At 36.5% G+C, this 22,162-nt stretch overlaps 1 protein-coding gene across 1 annotated transcript in view; it reads left to right on the top strand.

Annotated features, from left to right (window-relative positions):
- ZFAT (zinc finger and AT-hook domain containing) overlaps positions 1–22,162 on the top strand; it is a 77,002-nt gene that overhangs the window by 5,609 nt on the left and 49,231 nt on the right. Inside the window, exons 2-4 of the mRNA XM_030971913.1 lie at positions 4,414–4,584; positions 10,230–10,490; positions 19,744–19,917. Of these exons, the coding sequence (XP_030827773.1) occupies positions 4,414–4,584; positions 10,230–10,490; positions 19,744–19,917 (606 nt within the window). The remainder of the gene's footprint in view (positions 1–4,413; positions 4,585–10,229; positions 10,491–19,743; positions 19,918–22,162) is intronic.

The following is a 22,162-nucleotide window of genomic DNA, read 5'->3' as shown; positions in this document are numbered from 1 at the left end:
GGCTGGCTTTGTCTCACCAGTCATTTTGTGCTGGTGAATTAAGAAACTGTTGCTTACTGTTTAGAATTGCCGAAATTCGGATTAAAGAAGCCCTAAAATAGCTTTTGATTCTCCAGCTGCCACTTCCAGTATGGTTGATTTGTTAGTTTTGAGCACAGGGTTCATGTGGTGCTGCTGTTCTAATGGTAGCAAATAGTTTGTTTTGTAGACTTTATGTACTTCTTTTTTCTTTAACATTTACCTAGGATAATGCTTTTGATTCGGAGATATGCTGTAATACTGGATATTGATTTCTTGATGAATCAAAATAGAGAAAATAGCCAGAAACCAGCATTGATTTATATAATTTTTTTCTTTAAGAAGTAAAATTAGTTCATACCAGCATCTTTATGAAAATAATGATTAAAATATGATGTGATCTAGAAAGTATATTTTAAGTAAAACAACAACAACAGCAAAAAAAAAAAAAAAAAAACCAACCTACAAAAAACCATGAAACAAACAAACAAGTGTCCTGGAGATAAAGCAATAAAAATCAGAAATACACTGTAACATGTTTGTGAAAATTTTGGATGTTTGAAATGGCTTTGAAAATGAAAGGCCTCTAACATGCTCAGAAGAGTGAGATCTGATAAGTAAAATATTTTTAAAGTATTTGACAGTAGTACAGGATATCATAATTTCTTCTCCTGTATTTACCCATTCTTTTATGTTCAGTTGAAATGTTTTATTACTAAGAAATAGTGTTGCGTGTCTTAAACAAAAGTCATTGGCTTTTTACATGCTGCTTTATATTAACTGCTATCTCACATTTCATTACTTCTACCTAAACAGAAAAAGTTTTGTTTATTGTTCTTAGACACTTCAATATCTTACATGCTCAACATTTATGTGGGAAAAGTTCTTTTACAAAACAAATAATTTGTTTGGAATAGCTGTGCCCACTTTCTTCCACTTTTTATTGTACTTGATATCTGTACAGAAACAACAGAAAGAGGAAAAACAAAACCAAAAGCCCCACAAGATCTAGTCTGAATAATAAGATTTTTAATTGCAGAAAGTCCCTGTTAAGAATTTGATGGTGATGAGGCAACAGAGTTTGTTTCAGCTCTGTAGTAAGTTTAGAAAAAAATAAATTATTCATATTCTGAACTTAATTGCTGCATATTTTAGGAAGGTTGACCAGATGCATAATTATTGATCCTATCAACTTTTTTATACAGGCCAACAAATACCCAGTGACTTAGTTTTTTAAAATTTAATTGTGGAGTTCTAATTCCTTTTAACAGCTCCAGAACTTTAAAGACACTTAGAGAAGTTGTTAACTCTTGCCAGCTTTGAAAAGAAAGGTGAAAAGTTTTGGATCCATTAGAGTGATTTAGGGTACATAAATACAGATTTGTATCCTTCCCCTGTGTGTCTTGTAAAAGTAGTTATTAAAAATAAAACAATACCCAATGCTGAGACTTTCTTTTATGCAAAATTAAATTTTTTGGTTAGGTAAAATTGATTTTGCACTAGGTTTTGTCATACACTGGTTAGAAGTACATATGACAATAATATATTCCTTGATTCCCTTAAGTACTTTTAATTTCAGGGATCTTTCCAATATAAGTGCTGCTTTCTTGCCCCTTTTCTGTTCTCCACTCCAACTTTAAAGCAAAACAGGACAGATACTGGTTTATGCTTGGTGAAGGGGATTGGGAATCAGGGAATCTGCTTCCTAGTCTGCAGCTTGCTCTTTGTTTTTCGTAATCCATTTGTTAAACTCCCTTAGCTGTAGATATGCTCAGTGTGAAGGAAAAAACCCTACTAATTAAGCAATATGCTGAGGATTTTGAAAGAATTAGAAAAAAAAGGCTTTGCTTATGTTATAGCTCAATTTTCCACCTAGTCAATTAAGGAGAAAATTATTGGTATTATTTATTTCAGTGTATATTTAGCACAGTTTATAGGGGCAAACTGAAGATAATGAATTACCACAAACATGTTTAGTGAACAGAATGTCCCAGATTGGTTTTGGCTGAATTTCCTGATGTTTATGTACCTGCATACTTGATTACTGTTCTTTTCTTTCTCTGCATATTTAATTGCTGCCTAATTAATTGCTCACTTGATTTCCTACGTAATTAATTATTCACTAATTAGTCATTGATTCCATGCATAGTTAATTAACTTACTCCTTATTTGATTTTTACACTTAATTGACTATAACTCATTGCTTTATAGCTACACTGCCTAATTAGCAACTACATAATCAATTATTTTTGGTTATTCCATACTTGCTTAGTCTGGTGATCAGCAGAGTTTATCCTCTGCTCTCTGACCTTCTTTTCCAGTCATTCTTCCTAAAATAATTTCTTTACTCTGGTTTTCAACTCACCTCTGAGGAAAGCTTGTGCATCTTCTGTGTGTTCTCCTGGTGCTTCCTGCACCTTCAGTGACACTGAGTGTGCTCTGCCGCCTGGGCTCTTCACTCCTGACTTTGGGTGGCCTTGCTAATCAAACACTTCAAACACCCACAGAGGCTTCTGGGCACTCTCCTTGCTCTTCTGCCCTTCCCCAAGTCCTCTCTGGGAGGAGTGAGAGATAAAGTGGTGTGTGAGTACTGACTGCAGCTGTTCAAGGAGGAGACAGACAAAACCCTAGGTTTGAACTCCTAGGGAAAACAACCAGCAGGTCAGGAAGCAGAAACAGTGACAAATAAAACCTCAAAACAGAAATATCAGCTAAATAATGGAATTTGAATTGGTTAAATGTTTAGGTAAATGTTCATAGGCTCTATTTTGTGTTTACATTTAAGGAGAAGAGTTGTTATCTGCTGGGTCAATAATAGGCCTCATGCCCTTAAAAAAAAAAAAAACAAACAACAAAACAATAATGCTAACTAGGGCAGAACTAGTTCAAAGGAATAATTTCAACATGCTGCAATCAAAACAGAAATATCTCTGTGCTCAAGACAGCAGAATGCCTGAGAAGGAGCCCAGCTGAGCTCCTAAGAACACATTGATTGTGCCATACACTTACATAGCTGCTTGTGTGTAATAAGAGGATATTTTGAGCAACAGGAGCAGTATTGGAGTTGTTTTGTCAGAGATGTTGCGGAAAAGATGAAGGCACAGCCTGCCTGTTAGTTTTGATCTGTGCTTTTGTTATGTTTCAAGGACAAATACCTGTAAAAGAGACACCTCTGCTGCTCTTAACTTTCAGAACACCTGTTAGACTTAAATTAAGGTTTGTTTTGAGTGGGATGAACCATGTAATTTGTGTGTCATGAAAGAGGTAGAATAAGGTTCAATAGGGGATTGCTTAGGTTTGTTTTAAAATAGGTCCCAAAATACATCTTCCCTGTTCTCTTACCCCCAGATTCATCCCAGAATTCACAAACTATCACTTTATTTCTGTACTTACCCTGTGATCTTAGGTTTGACTTGTACCTCAGAAGTGCTGCTTGTTCCAGTTTGGTTTCAGTGGGTTTATGTCCCTAATTTTCCTTAGGGAGCGGGAGGGAGAGTAGCAATTGAAACCAGTCTCTGGACCAGAGCTTCATACATGTAGCTGGAGAACAAGTGTGCTGTTAAAATTGGTTCCTGGTTGTTTTTTGTTTTTTTTTTTCTTTGGAACCTGAAGGGAGTAGGGACTCTTCAAAAATCAACCACTAAACCAAGAGACTGCAGTGTTAGAAAACAGAAGTCCTCGGAATTTCTCTGGCTAAAATCTCTGTCTTTTTTAAATCTGGGATTATATTAATCCTTCTTTTTTGTTATTTACTTTCTTGATGCTTTGCTTTCACATCACACTTCAAGTACCTGTGAATTAAAAAAAAATTAAACTTTACCTAAAAAGTTACATCAAATTTTTGTTTAAAGCATTGATGAGGGGGCATTTTAATGACATTCTTCATTTGCTCCTGCTGCTTTGAAGCTTTTTAGTTTGTTTTTGGTTTGTTTGTTTGTTTTTCTTAAATCAACAGGAACTTTTCATGGAACTGGATGAGGATGTCATGTCTTACATATAATTTTACCATGTGTTTGAAAATATATGAAATTATAAAGATGTTTGGGGCTGGAAGGGGAAAAGGTCCTAAATTGTTCTTCTTCCTTTTGTGTCATATTAAAACATTTCTAAGATTTCAGCCAGAAGAAATTTTTTGCTCTATGAGGATCTAGCAGGATTTTTTGCTCTATGAGGATCTAGGAGTTTACCCATTTCTTAAATTAATTAATTTGGGGATGTATTATGGCTGTGTTTATTTAGTGATAAAACAGAATTTCACCTCATTGCTGCCTGTTATGTGTCTTAAGTAAACTGGAGTTACTATATTGACTGAGCCAAAATCCCAGTAACTCATGGTAACATAAAAAACTTATATTTGGAAACACTAATTCCTTGTTTTTGAACTTGTTTTTTCAGGGATCAATTCCATCTTCATGTGTAAGCTTTGTAACTTATTTTCACCAAATAAGTCCGAGCTGTTGTCTCATGTCTCCGAGAAACACACAGAAGAAGGGACCGGTGTGGATGACATCATTATTCCTCTCCAGCCTCTAACAGCACCCACAAACACAAGCAAAGATGGAGAAGGTACATTCAGAAATTGAGAGAAATGTAATTTTCGGTGTTACATATTTTTTTAATAAAACCTGTGGTGTGATGACTCTGCATTGTGTATAGAATAGTTGGTTTTTATAATAAGCACTGTGCAACTGTCACCTCACATTTCATTCAGCACAGAATAGGTCACATGACAGATGTGGATAAACTCAACTTGTCCTAGGGAATGATGGCATTGGTTCATTAATTTTCAATGTGAACTATAGCAAAGTTTGTTTCCTACGGCTTTAATTGGAACTCTGTAGTGGGAGCAGTGGGAAGATGATCTAGCAGCAGTGAACAGCAATCAGAACACCATGGGTGAAGGTGTGCCTTGAGGCTTAGGTGTCCTTTTTGAGTTTTCTAACTTGATGGTTGTGATTCAGCTAATGTTAATAGTTCTATTCCAAAAAGGAAGTGGCACAATTTATGATTTATGACTGTGTTTTGATAGTGATGCTGATAAATAAAGCAATCAGAAGTTGAATTAGTTACACATAAAAATTTTATTGTGCAATGGAAGAAGTTACATTCATTCCATTCCATTCCATTCCATTTCTAACTGATCATAATTTCCATCCTTTGGAATATTAGGAATGGGTTCAAAATAATTCAGACTTTTTATCTTCTTTTACGCCCTTACTGAGTAATGGATTTATATTGCTGTCAAACCACTTATTTAACACAATTACCAGGATTTTTCAATCATTATAATTTCTGGATTTTAAAACCTATGTGCTTATGAATCAACTGCCCTCTAAAATCATACCTCCAAGAATTTTTTTGTTGCTAACATATGTATATGTTTCTTTGCTTATTTACCAGCAGTAATTCAGTAGTTATATTAACTTCATCACTGTAAGAAGATATTTCTAATAATAGTCATTTAGTATTTCACTAGAGCTGCTGTCTCCTCAGGTGTCTGGTGAGGAAAAATCTCACCAGAGTATTATTTCACATAATGCCCAAAATTGCCAGTGTATCAGAAGAGGATGAATAAATTTCAAATCAGTTTTCAAAATGTCATTCTACCTTTATTTTTGTAGCACAGAATTAATTCCTTGGGCATGCAAAATGCATTTTCCTTTCAACAGTCTTTGTTTCCTGTTATCCCTCCACTACATATGTTTCTGAGCACAGTGAGACTGGTACCTTGTAACATATTCTTACTCATTTTAGTAAAAAGGCTCTTCTGTAAACTTCTCTTTGCATTTTTTCAGGAGTATCTGCACTTTGTGTATTGTATGTGTTCAGCATGCATTGTACACTTATGAGGATAGTTTGTAATTACCATTATGATCTGCAGGAGCAGAAATTAGACATAATTAGTTTTTAAGAAAACAACTCTGCAAATCTGGTGTAAAATATAACATTCTTACGTTATATATCCATAATTTACCTTTCTCACTATTCTTGGTGAATAGTTTTATATATCTGACGGGCTCATATGATGCCACCTTTTTTAGGTTAGATAGCCCAACTCTGGCATCTGCTGTCAGTAAGAATATCAAGGTAAATTACTTTTCCACAGTTTTCAAGTCATATTCTAGACATTCTTTAGAATTTTTCCTTTCCCATCAGACAGATTGATTGGAGAAGATGGTTCTGAAGTCCTATTGATTTATTTTCTGTGTTCTATTTAAAAAAATACTGTATTCTGCAGTTGAACATAGGATTTGGAAAGAGTTCTTCTTTGAAAGCATCAATTATTCCCTCCTGCTATGGAATCTGCAGCAAATAAAACTTAGAAATTTTGTAGTATTCAATTATTTGTCAATGAACCAGTCTTTGTTGTAATTCAGTATTGTCACTGAAAGGAGATGTAATTGGTGAATTACAGTCTTAGAAATTACAGTCTTAGAAATTACAACTTTTAGTACTTGGTGACTAATAGATGAACATCTTTTTGTCCTTTGAAAGTGTAATTTCTCTTCCAATTATTGGTAAATACTGTAGCTACCCTACAATTGGTATAGAAGAGTGAATGCTGAGTTGCTAATGGAGCTCTTTGTTCTGCCTGAGTAATGAATTAATGATTTTATAAGTACTGGGGACAAGTAGAATGCTAGGCATGTCATATGCGTTTATTACTCTAGTGTTACTTTATTTACAGTGCTCTCTGCTGAATTTTGTTTAGGCACACCACTTTCCCATCATTAAGCCATGATCTATTTAGAGTTGATTTGTTCTAAATATTTTGGCACAATGATGTTAAAATTTTTTATGAAATGAGACCAAGGGTACCAGGGAGATGTTGCTGTTATACATCTATACACAGGTCACATTTTGTCCATCACTGGAATGTGCCATCTTTGTTTTGGGAAATGACAGGTATTTACCTGGTAGTTGTAGTCATTCATACTCCAGTTTAGCCTAGGACTTTTTATAATTCTTCACAATCATCTCCATTTCCTTCACAGTGCTTGTCAAAACTCAGCTTTCTTTTGCTTCTGCTTAGTCAGATTGGTGAGGATTTGTGGGACAGCACCAATGGCCCTGGTTTCATCTATTCATACTGTTATTACCTGATGGCTTGTTGTTTGGTTTGGGCTGTATCTGGATTATGGGATGCATGTCTCTGTCTGTTATGAAACCTCAAAGAAAGTTACAGTCTGAGTATCATCATTTCCTCCAAGGAGTGCAGCCTTTAAGGTAATTTAGAACCATGGTGTGTGCATCAGCCTCATCCTTGTGTGACCACAGGATGCAGCCAGAGCCTGCATTCACACCTGGGGGACCAGAGGTGTTTAGGTGCTGTGGTACAAACACAGAACTGTAATAAAATAAGGCTGGGGATGAGATTTATATGGGTGCATTTGTGTGACACTGTGTGCAGAAGAGTCTGAATATGTTGTGCTGTTGTAAGTGATGAAATGTAAGCTTTTTATACTGACATTTGAGGAAGGATTCATATTGCGTAATGTATCAACCTGTTAAAATATGGTCAGAAGGTTTAAGTGACATTTGCACAAGCGTTTTGTGACTTCTGAAAAACTTTTTGTATTAAATAGATTGATTTGGACAAGCTTATGTGAACAATTCCTGTGAAGGAACAGTATAAAAATAGCACATGGTTTATTTCATTACTCACTTTTTGAAGTGTCTTTTTTATGCCTTTGAGTACATAATTACACAGCATAGCACAGAATGTCTTCCCTGGATATTGCCATTGCTCATCCGATAGCAGTCAACATAAAGATTGGTTTCAGTCAGTCTGTAATGAGTGCAAAATCCCCAGAAACAACTAAGTTGTTCTTGAGGGAACAGGATCTTAATTCAAAATCTTTTTAATGACCAATTTAAAACTTCTATTTATGACTAAGCATCCTTGAAATAAGTGTTGGGGGGTTTATTATTTATTTAATATACTGCTTTATTTTTAGCAGTTAAATAGGTTCTTTTTTCTAACAAGCAATATTTGATTAACTTGGTTATGTACTGGCAGATGAATGAAAATGTTCTGCTATTAAATTACTGTGTACTGTTGATCTTATGTGGTTTGAGCTGGAATTTGTATACTGCAGTGTGAAGAGCTCACTGGGGGCATGCTGGGTAGAGAGACAGCTGGAATTTGTGGTTATGTGCCTCATTAAAAAATTAATTCTGGTATTGTTGACTCAGAGTAGCTTGAGATAACGTCTGTTTTGGAAAAAGGATACCAAGGAGCAAGGAAAAGAAATGACTGTGATAAACCTCAGAAGTTCTGGTGATGTTTCAGTTGCTCACATGAGCCCTCCTGTTCCTGTGTTTCTTGCTGCCTGTCTGTTGCCACCAAACCTTTTACATGATTGAGAACTGCTGTAAGTTCTCCTACTGCTGGACACATTTACAAACATTACTAAAATTTGCACATTCTTTGTTTATTTGCCACCCCATTAGTGGTCACAGTGATTAGAATTGCAATTTTATAAGCCATAGCAGAGGTTCTCTCACCAGCCATCTAAAGGAGCAGTTTTCATATTTCTACTTGCATGCAAGATTTTGTTTCATTTTCTGTCTTATTGTGAAAGTGCTGTTCTGTTTTTCATTAAATTTTCACTAAAACAGTCAGGGAGAAGCATCTCTTTGACCTAGTTTGTCTTAATTTCTTTTTGTTGGGTAATCTCATGATTGCATTGTAAAGGAATGAAAATAATATCATACACAGAGAATATGGTGGTTGCATTCATTCTTCCAAGCCTTGGATTTAACTATTTTGTAGTAGCCTGACCAGCATCCACATGTGCATTCCTCATGTTGGAACTGTGATTGCTTAGTTAGCAAACTGTGGCCTTTTGATGGGTTGATGTAAAGATCATTGTTGTCAGGCTTGTTTTAATTGTTTGTCAATTTCTTCAACTTAAATACTGATTGCTGTGATAGATGGATATCAAAATAACATGAATGGCAACAAAGAGAAGTTTTGAGAGCACTGAAATCACCCCTTTCTTTTTGGCTGAAGTTGACAAAACTGATTTTCCTAGAGTAGCATGAAAGTTCAGGACTCTGCTGGAGAGTTGCAAAAAGTTATAGGAAAGAGCTGCTTTTTTCTATTTATAGTAAGGTTTTTTGGCAGTTTTTTTATGTTATTTAAGCAGACAGCTATTCAGTCACTCCTGTAAAAAGACAGAATGCTTTCTTTTTAATCTGATAGTAATTACATGGTTAACTCAAAGCTGTGGTCTCTGAGTGGGGGCTTTTGTTTGCTGGTATGTTTTAGGGAAATGCTGACTAGGTTACAAATAACATCATGCTACCTTCTTCTGTTCTCCTACATCATCTCCCTTTAAGATTCCTTAAGTCATTTATTTTTCCATATCCTCTAAATCAACCGATTCAATAAGGTCTTTCAGCACCTGTGCTTGAAAAATTTTTGTAGTTTGGGTTTTTTAATATTCTCTCTTTTTGTGGTTTTTCAGACTTCTACATTGTCAATTTCAATTTATCAGAACAGCAGTGATCAGAGAAATCTTAAGCAGGAAATAGAATTTTCATGCATTTCTGTGCATTGCATGTCATAGATTTCATCAATATTTCCTCTACAGAAACATGGAAATGTAGAATTATATTGTATTTATTAAGGGTTGTGGATGACTTCTTATTTTAATTCAGGATACATTTTTTGCATTACTTCTGGAATTAATTTCTTACCAACATTTTTTTATGCCAGCTTTTGGCTAGAAAGTACTGACAATCAAGAACCACAGAAAATATTAGAGAGTAATTTTTCACTTTATTAAAAAGACAATGAGATTTTGGTTCTTAAACATACATGGTTTTTCTCTGATTACATCTCAATGCCTGGATAATTTATTTGAAAATGATTTAAATTAAAAGGCTTTTGTAGTGTTGAAACACAGTAGAGCAATTTTGTAGCATACATGTGCTGAGAAAGTGCTTGCAGTGTAATTAAGTAAAACTGTGGCACTTTGACATCTGCTGATCTCAATAACACAAATGTTATTGCTTTGCAGCTGCCAGAAATGCCAGCAAATACCACAGCTTGAAATAAGTTTGTGTGATGCTAACCTTTTTTTAAACTTTTGGGATAACTCCCCTCAAACTTCATTCAAGGCACCTATTTTTCAAAGATCAGATGGCTAATTAGCCATGGAATTTAATCATAGTTTACTTTTAACTTTAATTTTCTTTTCTAGAGTTTCTCGTAGCGAAGAGGAAAAGGGGCAGACCAAAAGGGTCCACTAAGAAGTTTTGTGTGGATGAAGATGTGGCAGAAAATAACCCAGTTCCAAGCAAAGAGACTCCAGCTGGAACAGAGGAAGGCCCAGAACCCTCTGAAGTCTCACCAGGCAGCCTGGAGTGCAGGAAATGCAATCGCAAATTCTCCAACACACGGCAGCTGACTAAACACATCTGCATTATTGTTCTGAATGAAGGAGAAGAAGAAGGAGATGGTGGTAAGAAAACATCCAGCAAAAACATCTGAAGCAGGTTGTGGGATGGTATGTTCCCACCATGAGACCAGTGTCCAGGTCCCCAGTGCTGCCTTTAAATGGAGTGGAGTTGTCTGTTGCTTGTAGCACAAAAAAGCAAAACTGAACTTAGACAACGTATTTAAACTTCTTTTAAAGTGGTCAAAGTGTTTATTACAGTAATGATTGTCTTACAGCTACCTGAAATGCTTGTTTTTCATAGCAACTGTTCTGTTTCTCACAAAGTGGAGTGTAGTTTTTCAGTGAGAAGTGGTATAGGCCCTGCAGGTGAGTATCACACATAGGTGAGGAAGGATGAGCCTGTACAGGGGTTTCTATCCTGTGTCTTTGGAAACCTGAGTTCTGTTCTCTTCTTTTGGTAGAGTTTGCTTTTCTGGATGGCTTCTTTCACTGTATAAAAAATAATGCCAAACTCAAACAAAGCTTTATGTGAATGATTGTCTTTGGCACAAGAGAGTCCAGTGTTTAAATTTAGCTTTAAGATTGATTTGGATATATTCAACCTTTCAAATTTTTAGTATAGAACAGAGCAGAATGGAGTTATTTTCAGTTGTGAGGAACCTACAATGACCATCTTGTCCAACTGCCTGACCAATTCAGGGCTGACCAGCAGTTAAAGCTGCTGCTAAGGGCATTGTCCAAATGGTTTCTAAAACACTCATTGGCATGAGGCATTGAACTCCAATCTGTTTAAAAAGACAACAGTGAATATTCAGAATAGAGTAGTTGAAGGGATGTACAGTAATCATCTCCTCTACCTGCCTGTTTAACTTTTCCCTGAGGTCAGTGTCACATACATACAAAGCAATTACTTACTCCAAATTACCTTAACTTTATGTGAGTTTTGTGTTAATGGTAAAATTCAGGTTTTGATTTTGTTACAGTTGCTCAGTATGATATTGTGGGTTCTGCTTGGAGACAAAATTTGCCACTGATGTTTTTTCCAGTTTTCTGTTACTCTTTACAGTCTGTTGTGATTATACTCAACTAGTATGACTATTTTACTTTCACATATATGTAGAGTTTAACTTCTGTGGCAAAGCTTAATTAAAATAAGCTTAAAATATGTTGATGGAGCAGAGAAACTCTTGCTTTGATAAAGTACCTGGTCATATTTTACTGTCATCAGTGGTACAATTTTTCAACTACACAAAATGACAGTTACTCCAGCTGTCTCACCTCTGACATCCCAAGTGTCCATGCCCTCTGCTGTTTGTATATGTTAGGCCCAGTGTTAATATTTGCATTATTTTAGAAATGTCGCCTTTTCTAATGTCCTTTTAAAATAAACTCTCAGGTCAAAGTATAAACTCAAATTACCTGTTCTTGACCTGTTAGCTCATTAGAGCTCCTAAATCTTATCTCCATTGGTTTCTCTACAAAATACACTGCAAATTTTCCAAACTAAATTGCTTATCCTTTTTCTGCTTCATAAATAGCCTCAGTTTTGGGCAGATGAAACATTTTTTGTTTTTTCCCTGGTAAAAGCCAAACGGTCAAGCAAAGTCAAACAGTCAAGCAACAAATTACTTGGGGTCACCAAAATAAGGGGTTCCAATTTTTGGAAGCTTTCTATCTTCACTGCAAACTGTGAAGGTGTTGGGGCTGGTTTTATCCTGAAGACATAATTCTTCCTTGGAATATATCTGTGAAATTCAGTCCTCAGCTGTCTACTGATTACTGTCCCATCAGAGGAAAACTTTTCACTTCTGGCTTTACCATATGAGCTGGTTTGAGACAACTTTTCAGTTTCTGAATGTGTAGATGAAAGTAGCATGTGCATTATTATTTTCCTCTAAGATAAAGTGTGTGAATACAATCAGTAGCTCAAAACACTGTGGAATGGGCAAGAGCAGTGTGTTCTCTGCCTAGGGTTCTCTATAATAGTCTCTGTAATATTCCTCATAACCTTTTGCATAATCACAGAATCACTAAGTCTGAAAAAGATATCCAAGGTCATTGAGTCCATCTATTAACTCAGCATGACCATGTTCACCACTGAACCATGTCTCCAAGTGTCACATACTGAGACCTTGTGAACACTTCCCAGAATGCTGAGTCCACTGCTTCCTTGCATAGCCTGTTCTGATGGTTGATCACCTTTTCAATGAAGAAATTTTCCTAATATCCAATCTAAACCTCCTCTGGCACAACTTGAAGCCATTTCCTCTCATCCTGTCTCTTGTTACCTGGGAGAAGAGGCCAACCCCCACCTGGCTACAGCCTCCTGTCAGGCAGTTGTAGAGAGAGGAAAGGGTCCTCTGGATCCTCTGCTCCCTCAGCTGCTCCTCACCAGGCTTGTGCTCCAGACCCTTCCTCAGCTCTGTTGTTCTCTGGACCCACTCCAGTCCCTCAGTGTCCTTCTTATAGTGAAAGGCCCAAAACTGAGCACAGGATTTGAGGTGTGACTTCAGCCGTGCTAAGTATGGGGGAACAGTCCCTACCCTGGTCCTGCTGGCCACATTAATTTTAATAACGTGCCAAGGTGCCAAGGTGCCATTTGTCTTCCTGCCCACCTGGGCACATTCTGGCCCACAACTCCTGGTCCTTTTCTGCCAGGCAGTTTTCCAGCCTCTCTGCCTCCAGCCTGGAGCACAGCATGGAGCAGTTGTGACCCAAGGGCAGGACCTGGCACTTTGCCTTATGGAACCTCTCACAATTGGCCTCAGTCCATTGATCCAGCCTGTCCAGATCCCTCTGCAGAGCCCTCCTGCTTCATACCCGGGCATGAGGTGTTTTTTTGCTGTTCTGTTCTTTTCCTAATGTTTCTTTTATGTTATGGTTGATTTTTCAGACTCCTGCTTACTATTAAACTTAGGTTTTCAGGTAAGTATTTAGAAATACAGACAGATCTTTCTTGTACTCTAAGAGTCAGTTTAGAACTCATCATTTTATCAGTAATTTTTTTTCTCTTCAATGCACTGTTGCCCATGTTCTAGATTTTATTGAAGGTCTTTGAATCTTCCAGAAATATAATACCTGCTTCTGCATGTCAGAGACAGTTCAAAATAGATGGCGAAAATTCATAAGCAGCTTTGGCTGCAGTCTCTTCTCACTTAGTCTTTGACATTTTATCTAGTACATACAGGTTGGTTTTTTTTTCCTTTTATCCATGTATTTTCCAACTTGAAATTACTTATCTGTTTTTTTAATGCTTCTGAGCTATTTCTGTAGTTTTAAAGTTTATACCACTGTCTTATGTTTTGAATTTCTTGCAAAGCTTAGCACTCTTTAGACATCTGGTTAATAGCCAGATGTTTTCACTTTGCTCTGTGTCTGACTGCAATGGAGTTAATTTCTTCATAGCAGCTCATATAATGCAGTGGTTTATATTTTTGACCAAAATAATGTTTTGGCCACTGCTAAAATATGCTAAGCATGAAAATATTGAAAATATATAGTTATTCTGTGTGATATTCTCTATTCAAAGAAATCTAATACATGTTTTGAGCTGGAGCTCAAATATTCATAGAGGTCTCCAAGTAATAAAATGTTCTGCTGTCTTTTATAGGTCGACAAGAAAAGTGCTGAAATCCCTAACATGAGCAGCATTTAAAATAAATAAATCACTAGAAAACTCTAGTTGGAGCTAGGCTTGAAACTTCATTGAAACTGCACATGTATTGGTCAGAGGAATAGCTGGTAAATGCAGTGGGCCTCTGCTGTTCCTTGCTTCTGTAATGAGTGATCTGCATTGGTCTCTAAGATCAGTGACTCACTGATAGTTCTCCTGCTCTTTCCAGAGCCACCAGGCCCTGTTGGTTACTGACACCCTCTGTGCCTCTCATTTGATCCTTTAAAGCATATTGATTGCCTTCACCTTGTGGGCCCATTCACTAAACAGGAAAAAAAAAGGAAAAAGAAAAGTGTGTTTTATGCAAATCTGGAGGGTTGACCCTGCCTGGACTCCAGGATGCCCAGGAAGCAGCTCCTCAGCTGGACTGGACAGAGAAAATACGACCAAAGGCTTGTGGGGAGAGATTACTCACCAGTCGCTCACCAGTTACCATCACAGGAAGAACAGACACAGCCTGGCCAATTTAACTTATTACCAATCCAATCAGAGCAGGATAATGAGGAATAAACCCAAATCTCCATCAGAGAAGCCAAACTGTATTCCCACTGCTACCAAAACATGGCCACACAAAGCCAATACAGCACAAGATTAAAAATATACACTCTCTTTCCAATTTCCCCATGTACATGCTTAGTAAATATATTTTTTCATAGAGTGCTTATTTGCCTAAGCAAGTTGCTGTTTTGCAAGCCAAATTGTGCGTACACTTTTTTCTGATTCCTTTTGGTTAAACAAAATTAACAGTTCTGGCTAATGGTTTGGGTCTGGCTGGAAAGGTACAAGTGAGAACATTTAATGGCCGGGGAATGGCATTTGAGTGGAAGACAGATTACAGTCCCTTCTCTGGAGTGAACCATTCAATCTTCCTGAAGTGGGAGCCTACATATATCTTAAAGAAGTCACTTTTGGCCTTAGTTTAAAATGGTTTTGCCATCAGCTGGATTCTAATTTAAATTAATTCTTCCTGCAAGTAGAATGTCATTCTCTGCAGGAGAAACAATTGCCTGTGTTAATTTCAAATGGTCAGTTCACTTTCTTTTTTCCAAGCTGCTCTCCTGCTGCTATAAAATACCACTTCTTAGAGGCTAAAAAATAGTAATTTGAATTAAGAGTAGTTTAAAAACATGCCAGTTAAGGCTGTGTAGCTGTGCCTGCAAAATGTCCTACATCCAATTACAAATGCTGAGAGCAGTCCGTTCAGTTAATGACTCCAGCAGAATCCTGGGACAGGTGAAGGATGCAGTTCAGTGGGACTCTGGAAGCCCTGATTAATTCAGAGCTGGCAGGAGCTCTGCTGATCACAGCCCTGACCATTCCTGGATTGTGTTTGGGGCAGCCCAGCGTTGTGTTCCTCGCACAAACACGGGCGGTGTTGAAACGCCCAGCCCTGGGGAGGGGAGGGCAGTCTGTCCATCTGTCTGTTGGATCCAGGTGCCAGCTGACAAAGTGCTGAGCTGGCTGCTCAGCAAGGGAGGTGCAGAGTGAGACAGGTGGTCTAAACAAACCTGTTCAAGAACAAGCAAAGGCTTTTACTGCCTGGAGAAACTCAGCTATTCAAGTGGCATAAACTCATTTTCTCGTAAATCATCTTCAAATCATCCTTTCTATATTCCTTTAAATGTTCCTTTATAATCCATGGTAGTTATTATACAGCAGAACTTTCCTAGTTGACATGCACAAAGCATTTATTTGACACTCTAATCCATGATCCTAACAGTGAAGGAGTTTTTTCCAGGAAGGCAGCTAAATACTGATGAGATAGTCACATACTATAGAAGGGTTGTTTGAGCCCTGGGGTCAAAGTTGAAGCTCTTTTTCGTTAAAACATACTTTTGTGTCTCTTTGAATCCTTTCTTAAAGCACACCTTCCACTTCAGGGGTTTTTTTGGTGCACAGAGAGTTCAGAACAAAGCAGCTGTCATTGAGAGTTAAGGAGTTTGTTCTTTTAGTGTTTTGATAGGGAGTGTTGGTTTGAAGAATTGTTGTCTCAGGTTACACACAGACCACAAAATAGTTCTCTTTGTAGCAAAAAGTGTTGTAGATATGTACGCCCCAGCTCCTTATCGACAAATTGTTTCTGGAAGATGTTTCTGGAAGTCTGTTTCCCTCAGACAGGGTAGAATGGGGCTACTGTCATCAAGAGGCATCAAATTAGTGAATAAATTTTAATGTTTAAGTATCAGAACTAGATCACTGTAGAAAGAGGATTTTTTTTTTTAATCAGGTATCACATGAGGGTGAGAGTGTTCTTACAGATCCTCAGCACTAGTAGCAGATGTGTGGTCAGGAAATCTGTGGAGTTTTCTCGCTGCTGTTTCTCACCAATCTGTGTGTGGGCTTTTTTTGTGTTAACTGCGATTGCATGGCACTCAGTAGCTGCCTCACACCTTTGCTTGTACTCAGTGTAATCCTCCTGTTAGGGGATGGGTCTTTTCAGCTCATATTGAGAAAGTTGCATATAGGCAGTTCAGATTGAGTTCTTTGTTTGAAGTACTTACCAGCTTTGGGTTTTGTAGGAATTTTTTTTTGTATGGCCATAATTTTTAGTGCTTAGCCTACATGCACAAATATTCTACATGTATGAAACAGCTCCGTTTTAACAAAGATATATTTTGATATTGCAATGCTGTATGTTAAGTCTTTTAAAATAGTATTTGTGGTCTGTTTTGAAAGCAGGGAGACCGTCAGCAATGTTTATTGTAATACATCTCTTCACCTTGACCCTTGGTTGGACTGAAAGAACTGCCAAACTGATCTGCCTGACAGAGGCAAGCCAGGAAAGAAAAACAATATGAAACATTTGTTGGCTACTGTGGTCATAGTTATTCACCACCATGGATCACAAACAAACTCAAATCTGTGGTTCTCCTTTTTTTAGTAGAATTCCAATACTCAAAAGTTAATAGAGTTGCATATTAACATGAAAAGTAATAAATGGTTTCATTATTTGTCTTCAGCCACTTTACTTCATCATTAAATGGATTAATGGTTAGAATCTTCCTAATGGATAGAAAGGAGAGTTTAGGAGTAAGGTGCTTGGATTCTATTCATATAAATGCTAGGAACTACATGATCCTAGCAAAGTGGAGAAAATTCCATTCCCCTCATCAGTGCTTTCATTCCAATATATGGTTCTGGATTTCTTTTAGCTAAAGCATGTTTTGTCCATAGGTATATAAAGTCTTCTGGGGCTTTTTTCTAATGCTTTTCTAATGCTTACTGCCCACTGAACAAAAGCAGAGTAATTAATTAATTAATTAAGCCAGTATGTGAAGTACCTTCAGGGAAACAATTCAATAAACAGATTACATTCTCAGACTCATGCTGTGGCTCTTGGGGACAGTCCTGGGCAGGGCCAGGAGCTGGACTCCGTGATCTTTGTGGGTCCCTTCCAACTCAGTTTCTTCTGTGATTCTTTATGAGAAAACTTTCTTATGTTGGTAGCCTGATCCTGCTGAGAAATTTGTGATGATTCATTTTATTCTTGCTAATAAACTAACAGAGGCTGTTTAATGGAGAAAATGTGGAAATATGTGTTTGTTTTATAGAATTGCTAAGGTTGGAAAAGAACTGTAAGATAGAGTCTGACTGTTTCCTTACACCCCTGCTCAGCACACCAAAAGAAGCCACTGCACAAGCAGGTTCTGTTTGAAGGGGATTTTTCTTTATCTTCAAATATCCCTTTCAAGTATTGCAGAAAAATATCAGTGTTAGAACTGTGTGCTTTTAGTATAAATGAATAATTTACAACTATATTAAGGAGTTAAATGGGGACATGATGAAGCTCTTTATACCTATAAAGCAGCAATATTTTCCAAAATCATAGAAGTCCACAGAGAAAAACCTAGTTGAGAAGGGGCATAGATCAAGGAATTTTTGTAATGAAATTGGAAAAATCATTAGTGGGTGTTGAAAAGCTGGGGGCTCTCCATGCAGAGGAGCTGGAAGCTGGGCAGAATCATGGCTGGCTGTGTTTGAATTCAGTTTGCTTTGTGATCCTCATTCCGGAGACTCTAAATATGAATTTCAGGCTTACAGCTTACTGCCAGTTGTCAGCATACAGAATTCTGTATCAAGATTCCCTGAGAAAGCTAAACTTTTTCCTGCACACCTTGTTTCCTTCTGGTTCTGTGTCTAGTAAAGAAATTGTGGTTTATGCAGTTTATGTGATCAGCCTTACCCGTGCTGCTTTAGCTTCTGCTTGTGTCCTTTATTTTTGTAAGGAACAGCCAGGACACTTCAAACCTTTGTTCCATTAGAGTCAGGCCACAGGGACAGTCTTTGTTTCAATCTCAGCTGAGTATTTACAAAATATTTCTGGAATTAAAGTAGCTGCTTCCATGTTGTATGTCTTTTCACTCCTTCTGCTGTTTGCATGACAGAAACAAGTCTGGACACTACAGATTTGCTCTTACTGGTTTTTTATTTATATTTTGTTTTCCTATCTCATTATGGCAGCTACAGCATATTTTATATATATTGATGTATAAATTGATATATATATTGATATATATTTATATATATAGATTGAATCAACTGATGTAGATTGAGAGAGGGAAAAAAAGGAAAAAACTCACTGGTTTTATTTACCGTTTCCTTCCATTAGTTTCTTCCTTCCTTGTTCATGGCCTCTGGAACATTTGCATAATGCCTTCATTTTTTCTTGTGTGTATCTTCTACCACTTCATCTAATATAAGAAATTTCATTTGTATAAACTTAAGAGTTCTCTGGTTTTTTATCTATGCTGCTAATTATTTATCTATAAAAACACTGTTGTTTTGTTGGGTTTTTTTGTTTGTTTGTTTGTTTGTTTTTTTACTTTTGTTTTTATTATTTAGTATTTCAGTAAAGGAATTCTTCATTTGCTTTAAAAAAGAAATCAGCTGATTACTGGCTCTTCATTGTTATCTCAGAAGAGTGTTTTGTATACAACTGTTGTGTGGGTTTCTAGTTAACAGGTTGAAAACTTATCCTATTTAAGAGGTTGAAGACATTCTGAACAGCAACAGGGAATGATTTGGAAGTGCAGGCCTTCAAAATGAGGAGTTACATGTCAGGAGTTAGGTTGAACCAAAGAACTATTTTGAACCCTAATTATTCTTGAATCAACACTAAAAAGAAAATTATGTTTCTGGCTGTTGATTTACAATAACAGGAGAGGAGGAAGGTCTAATCCAAAGAGATTGTCAAAAGACTTTCCCTTAAATAAGATGGATAATGAAGCCAGTACTAGCAAAAATAATCCTAAGATTGTCAGAACAATTAAATATGGAAAAGAGAAAAATGAATTGTTAATAAATTGCAAAATCATGAGAACTTTGACAAAGTTTGTAGCATTTTCACAGAAATCCACAATAATGTGAATGAATTTAGACACATATGTTTCTGAGAGTTCATTTTTTAAATTTTGATTTTTTTTCTCTGTTATTTTCTTTGTTTATATAAGTATCATACTAGTTTTATTAAATAGAGGGGGAAAAGTTCCCCTTTAGAGATCATGCAGCACATCTTGATTTGATAACATCTTTCTTTCTACTGTAGCATAAATTTTCTCCCCATTTGTTCTTGCAGTGTTAGTAACTGTGTTACCTGCATTGCTTTTGTACATAGTTACCTTCTTTTTGGTGTTTGCTCTTTAGGTAATGATTCTGACGTTGACCTTGACAGGAAGGAAGATGAGCGAGAAAAAACTCCCAAGAGGCCCAGAGCTCAGAAAACAGAGAAAACAGCTTCAACTAAGGAGACTGAGCAGGTTTCAGGAGCTAAAAATCCTATTATAAGTGTGGTTTTGACAGCCCATGAAACTATTCCAGGTAATCAAAATCACCAATTATACAATTTTTTTTTAAATTATGCTGACTCTGTATAAAACATTCACAGGTCTAAGACAAATTACTTAGAATGTTCAGTGTATGAAAAATATTTACCATTATTTGATTATCTTGATAGAGTGTCCTCATCTGGCAGCTACATAATTGTAGAACTTCAGTCACATTTCTACATAGGTACAAGAAATGCTGGACCTGGCTGTAGTTAACCTCAGTTACTGCATTAACATTGGTTATGTTTAGTCTGTGAATAGTTTTAAAGAAGAAAATGCTAAAATACTGGCCAGAGAACAGAAAAGTGCATATATATTTAAAAATCAAGTTCTACATAATGATTAGAGGATTCAAACAATTTAGTTAAACCTAGATTTGCATTTGACTGTTTGTATAAACCATTAACTGGTTATAAACCATTAACCATGTCAGAATCCATTTTTATAGTTTTGTGCATTATTTTCAGCTTTGTAGTTTTATTGCTCTCCTTTTCAGTATTGCTAACATTTCTGAGTATTTGTTTTGCTTATAACTATCAGAACAACTTTAAGGTCTTCATTTTGTTGTTGTGGGTTGGAAGCTAGCAGGATTCTCTGTGTTGTTAATATCTTTTGATATTGAGATCTGTGATATGCTGATTCAGGGACTCGTGGAGGTGTAAGTAAATTAACACCTTTAGGTATTAATTTATGGATATAGACAAACCTCCCTTCCTCAGGGCCTTTGGAAAGAGCCATAACTGGAGATTCCCCTGTCCTGGTGCTAAATTTTATGCACTTTGTAAGAATTTTTATCTTAGACCTTTACATTTCTGGTAAGGACTACAAGAATTTCTGAGAGGGGAAGGAAAGACATGGTGAATAATGCAATCAAAGACCCATTTCCTCACAAAACTGGACTAAAAAGACAAATGAAATAATAGTAAATATAGATAATGAAGCAAATGTATGAAGCATGTGATGCAGAAAAGGAATGTAAATCTAGTAGATGTTGTTGCCTTAATTACTACCTAGTAAAATTTTTCTTTGTAAAACCAAAATTTTGGGCTTTCTTGCACATATGCTTTTTGAGATATTTAAAATAGTTAAATAACTTAAACTTTGGAGGAACTTGGGGATGGTACATCAAACATTCAGAAGGATTTAATGAACCAAAGGGATTTATGGTCATGTATGAAGCTGCAGCAGTTTTTTAAGATCCTCTCATCTGTTTGACTGACAATTAATAATCTTATTGCATTCAAGTTCCGAGCTAAATTATGTGTAATAAAAAAGTCAGTACTCTTCAAAAAGTTATAGATTTCCACACAACTTTTCAGAATTTGGAAATTCTAGAAGAAACTATATTAGTGGTTAAGGATTCGACAGAAAAATATTTAATGCAATTATCGTATAATTTATTTTTCATTGATTTTCTTTCTATTTTTTTCCCATTAATTTCCACAATCTAACTGTATCTTAATGTCACCAGCAATTCTTAGACAGTTCCCCTTGCTCAGTAATACTTAAATGTCTGGAGTTTTTAATAAAGGTCTTTCACAGTCTTTTTCATAGTAATTTTTCTGGAGATTTATCTTGTGCTGAAGAGATGAATTACTGCTGTAGACTGCTGTTGAAGAGTATAAATTGATAAAATAGTTCTCTCTTCTCTTCTGCTTTCTTTGTACTAGACCATCTGTAATGTTAAGTTGAAAATAAAGTTTAAAGTTCCTTAAACACTAATGAGGTTTAGGACAATGCTTTGTATCATTTAGATTATGACTAAATGGATGTTTTCAAAATCCCTTTGAACAAACAGGATCAGTTGGTTTTTAACTTCCCAGAAACAACATTTGGGCAACTTTGATTTTCCCTGGTGCTCCTCTTCTGTACTGTTTTCTGGGGAGGCATATGAAAGGTAATAGATTTACAGCTGTAGAAATCTGAAAGCTGGTATTAACCCACAGAGTAAATACAGTTGGAATAAAAGCTGTAGTTTCTTTTTTTAGTGCAGGCCTTGAAGTTTGTTGGTAGGTTGGAGAGGTGAGCCTGGGCAAAACTCCTGCAGGGCAAGGCCAAGCACAGGACCCTGCCCCTGGACATGGAGGGATAGGGTAAGGGGAAACAGCTGCAAACTGAAAAGGGGTAGTTTTAGATTAGGTTGTAAGAAGTATTTCTTCACTGTGAGGGTGATGAGGCATGGAAAAGTTTGCTCAGAGAATTTGTGGATGCCCCATCCCTGGAAGTGTTCAAGGCCA

This window comes from Camarhynchus parvulus, chromosome 2 (genome assembly GCF_901933205.1).
Source record: "Camarhynchus parvulus chromosome 2, STF_HiC, whole genome shotgun sequence".
Lineage (NCBI taxonomy): Eukaryota > Metazoa > Chordata > Aves > Passeriformes > Thraupidae > Camarhynchus > Camarhynchus parvulus.
Note: the sequence above shows the minus strand (reverse complement) of the source record. Positions and strands in the feature narration are given on the sequence as shown.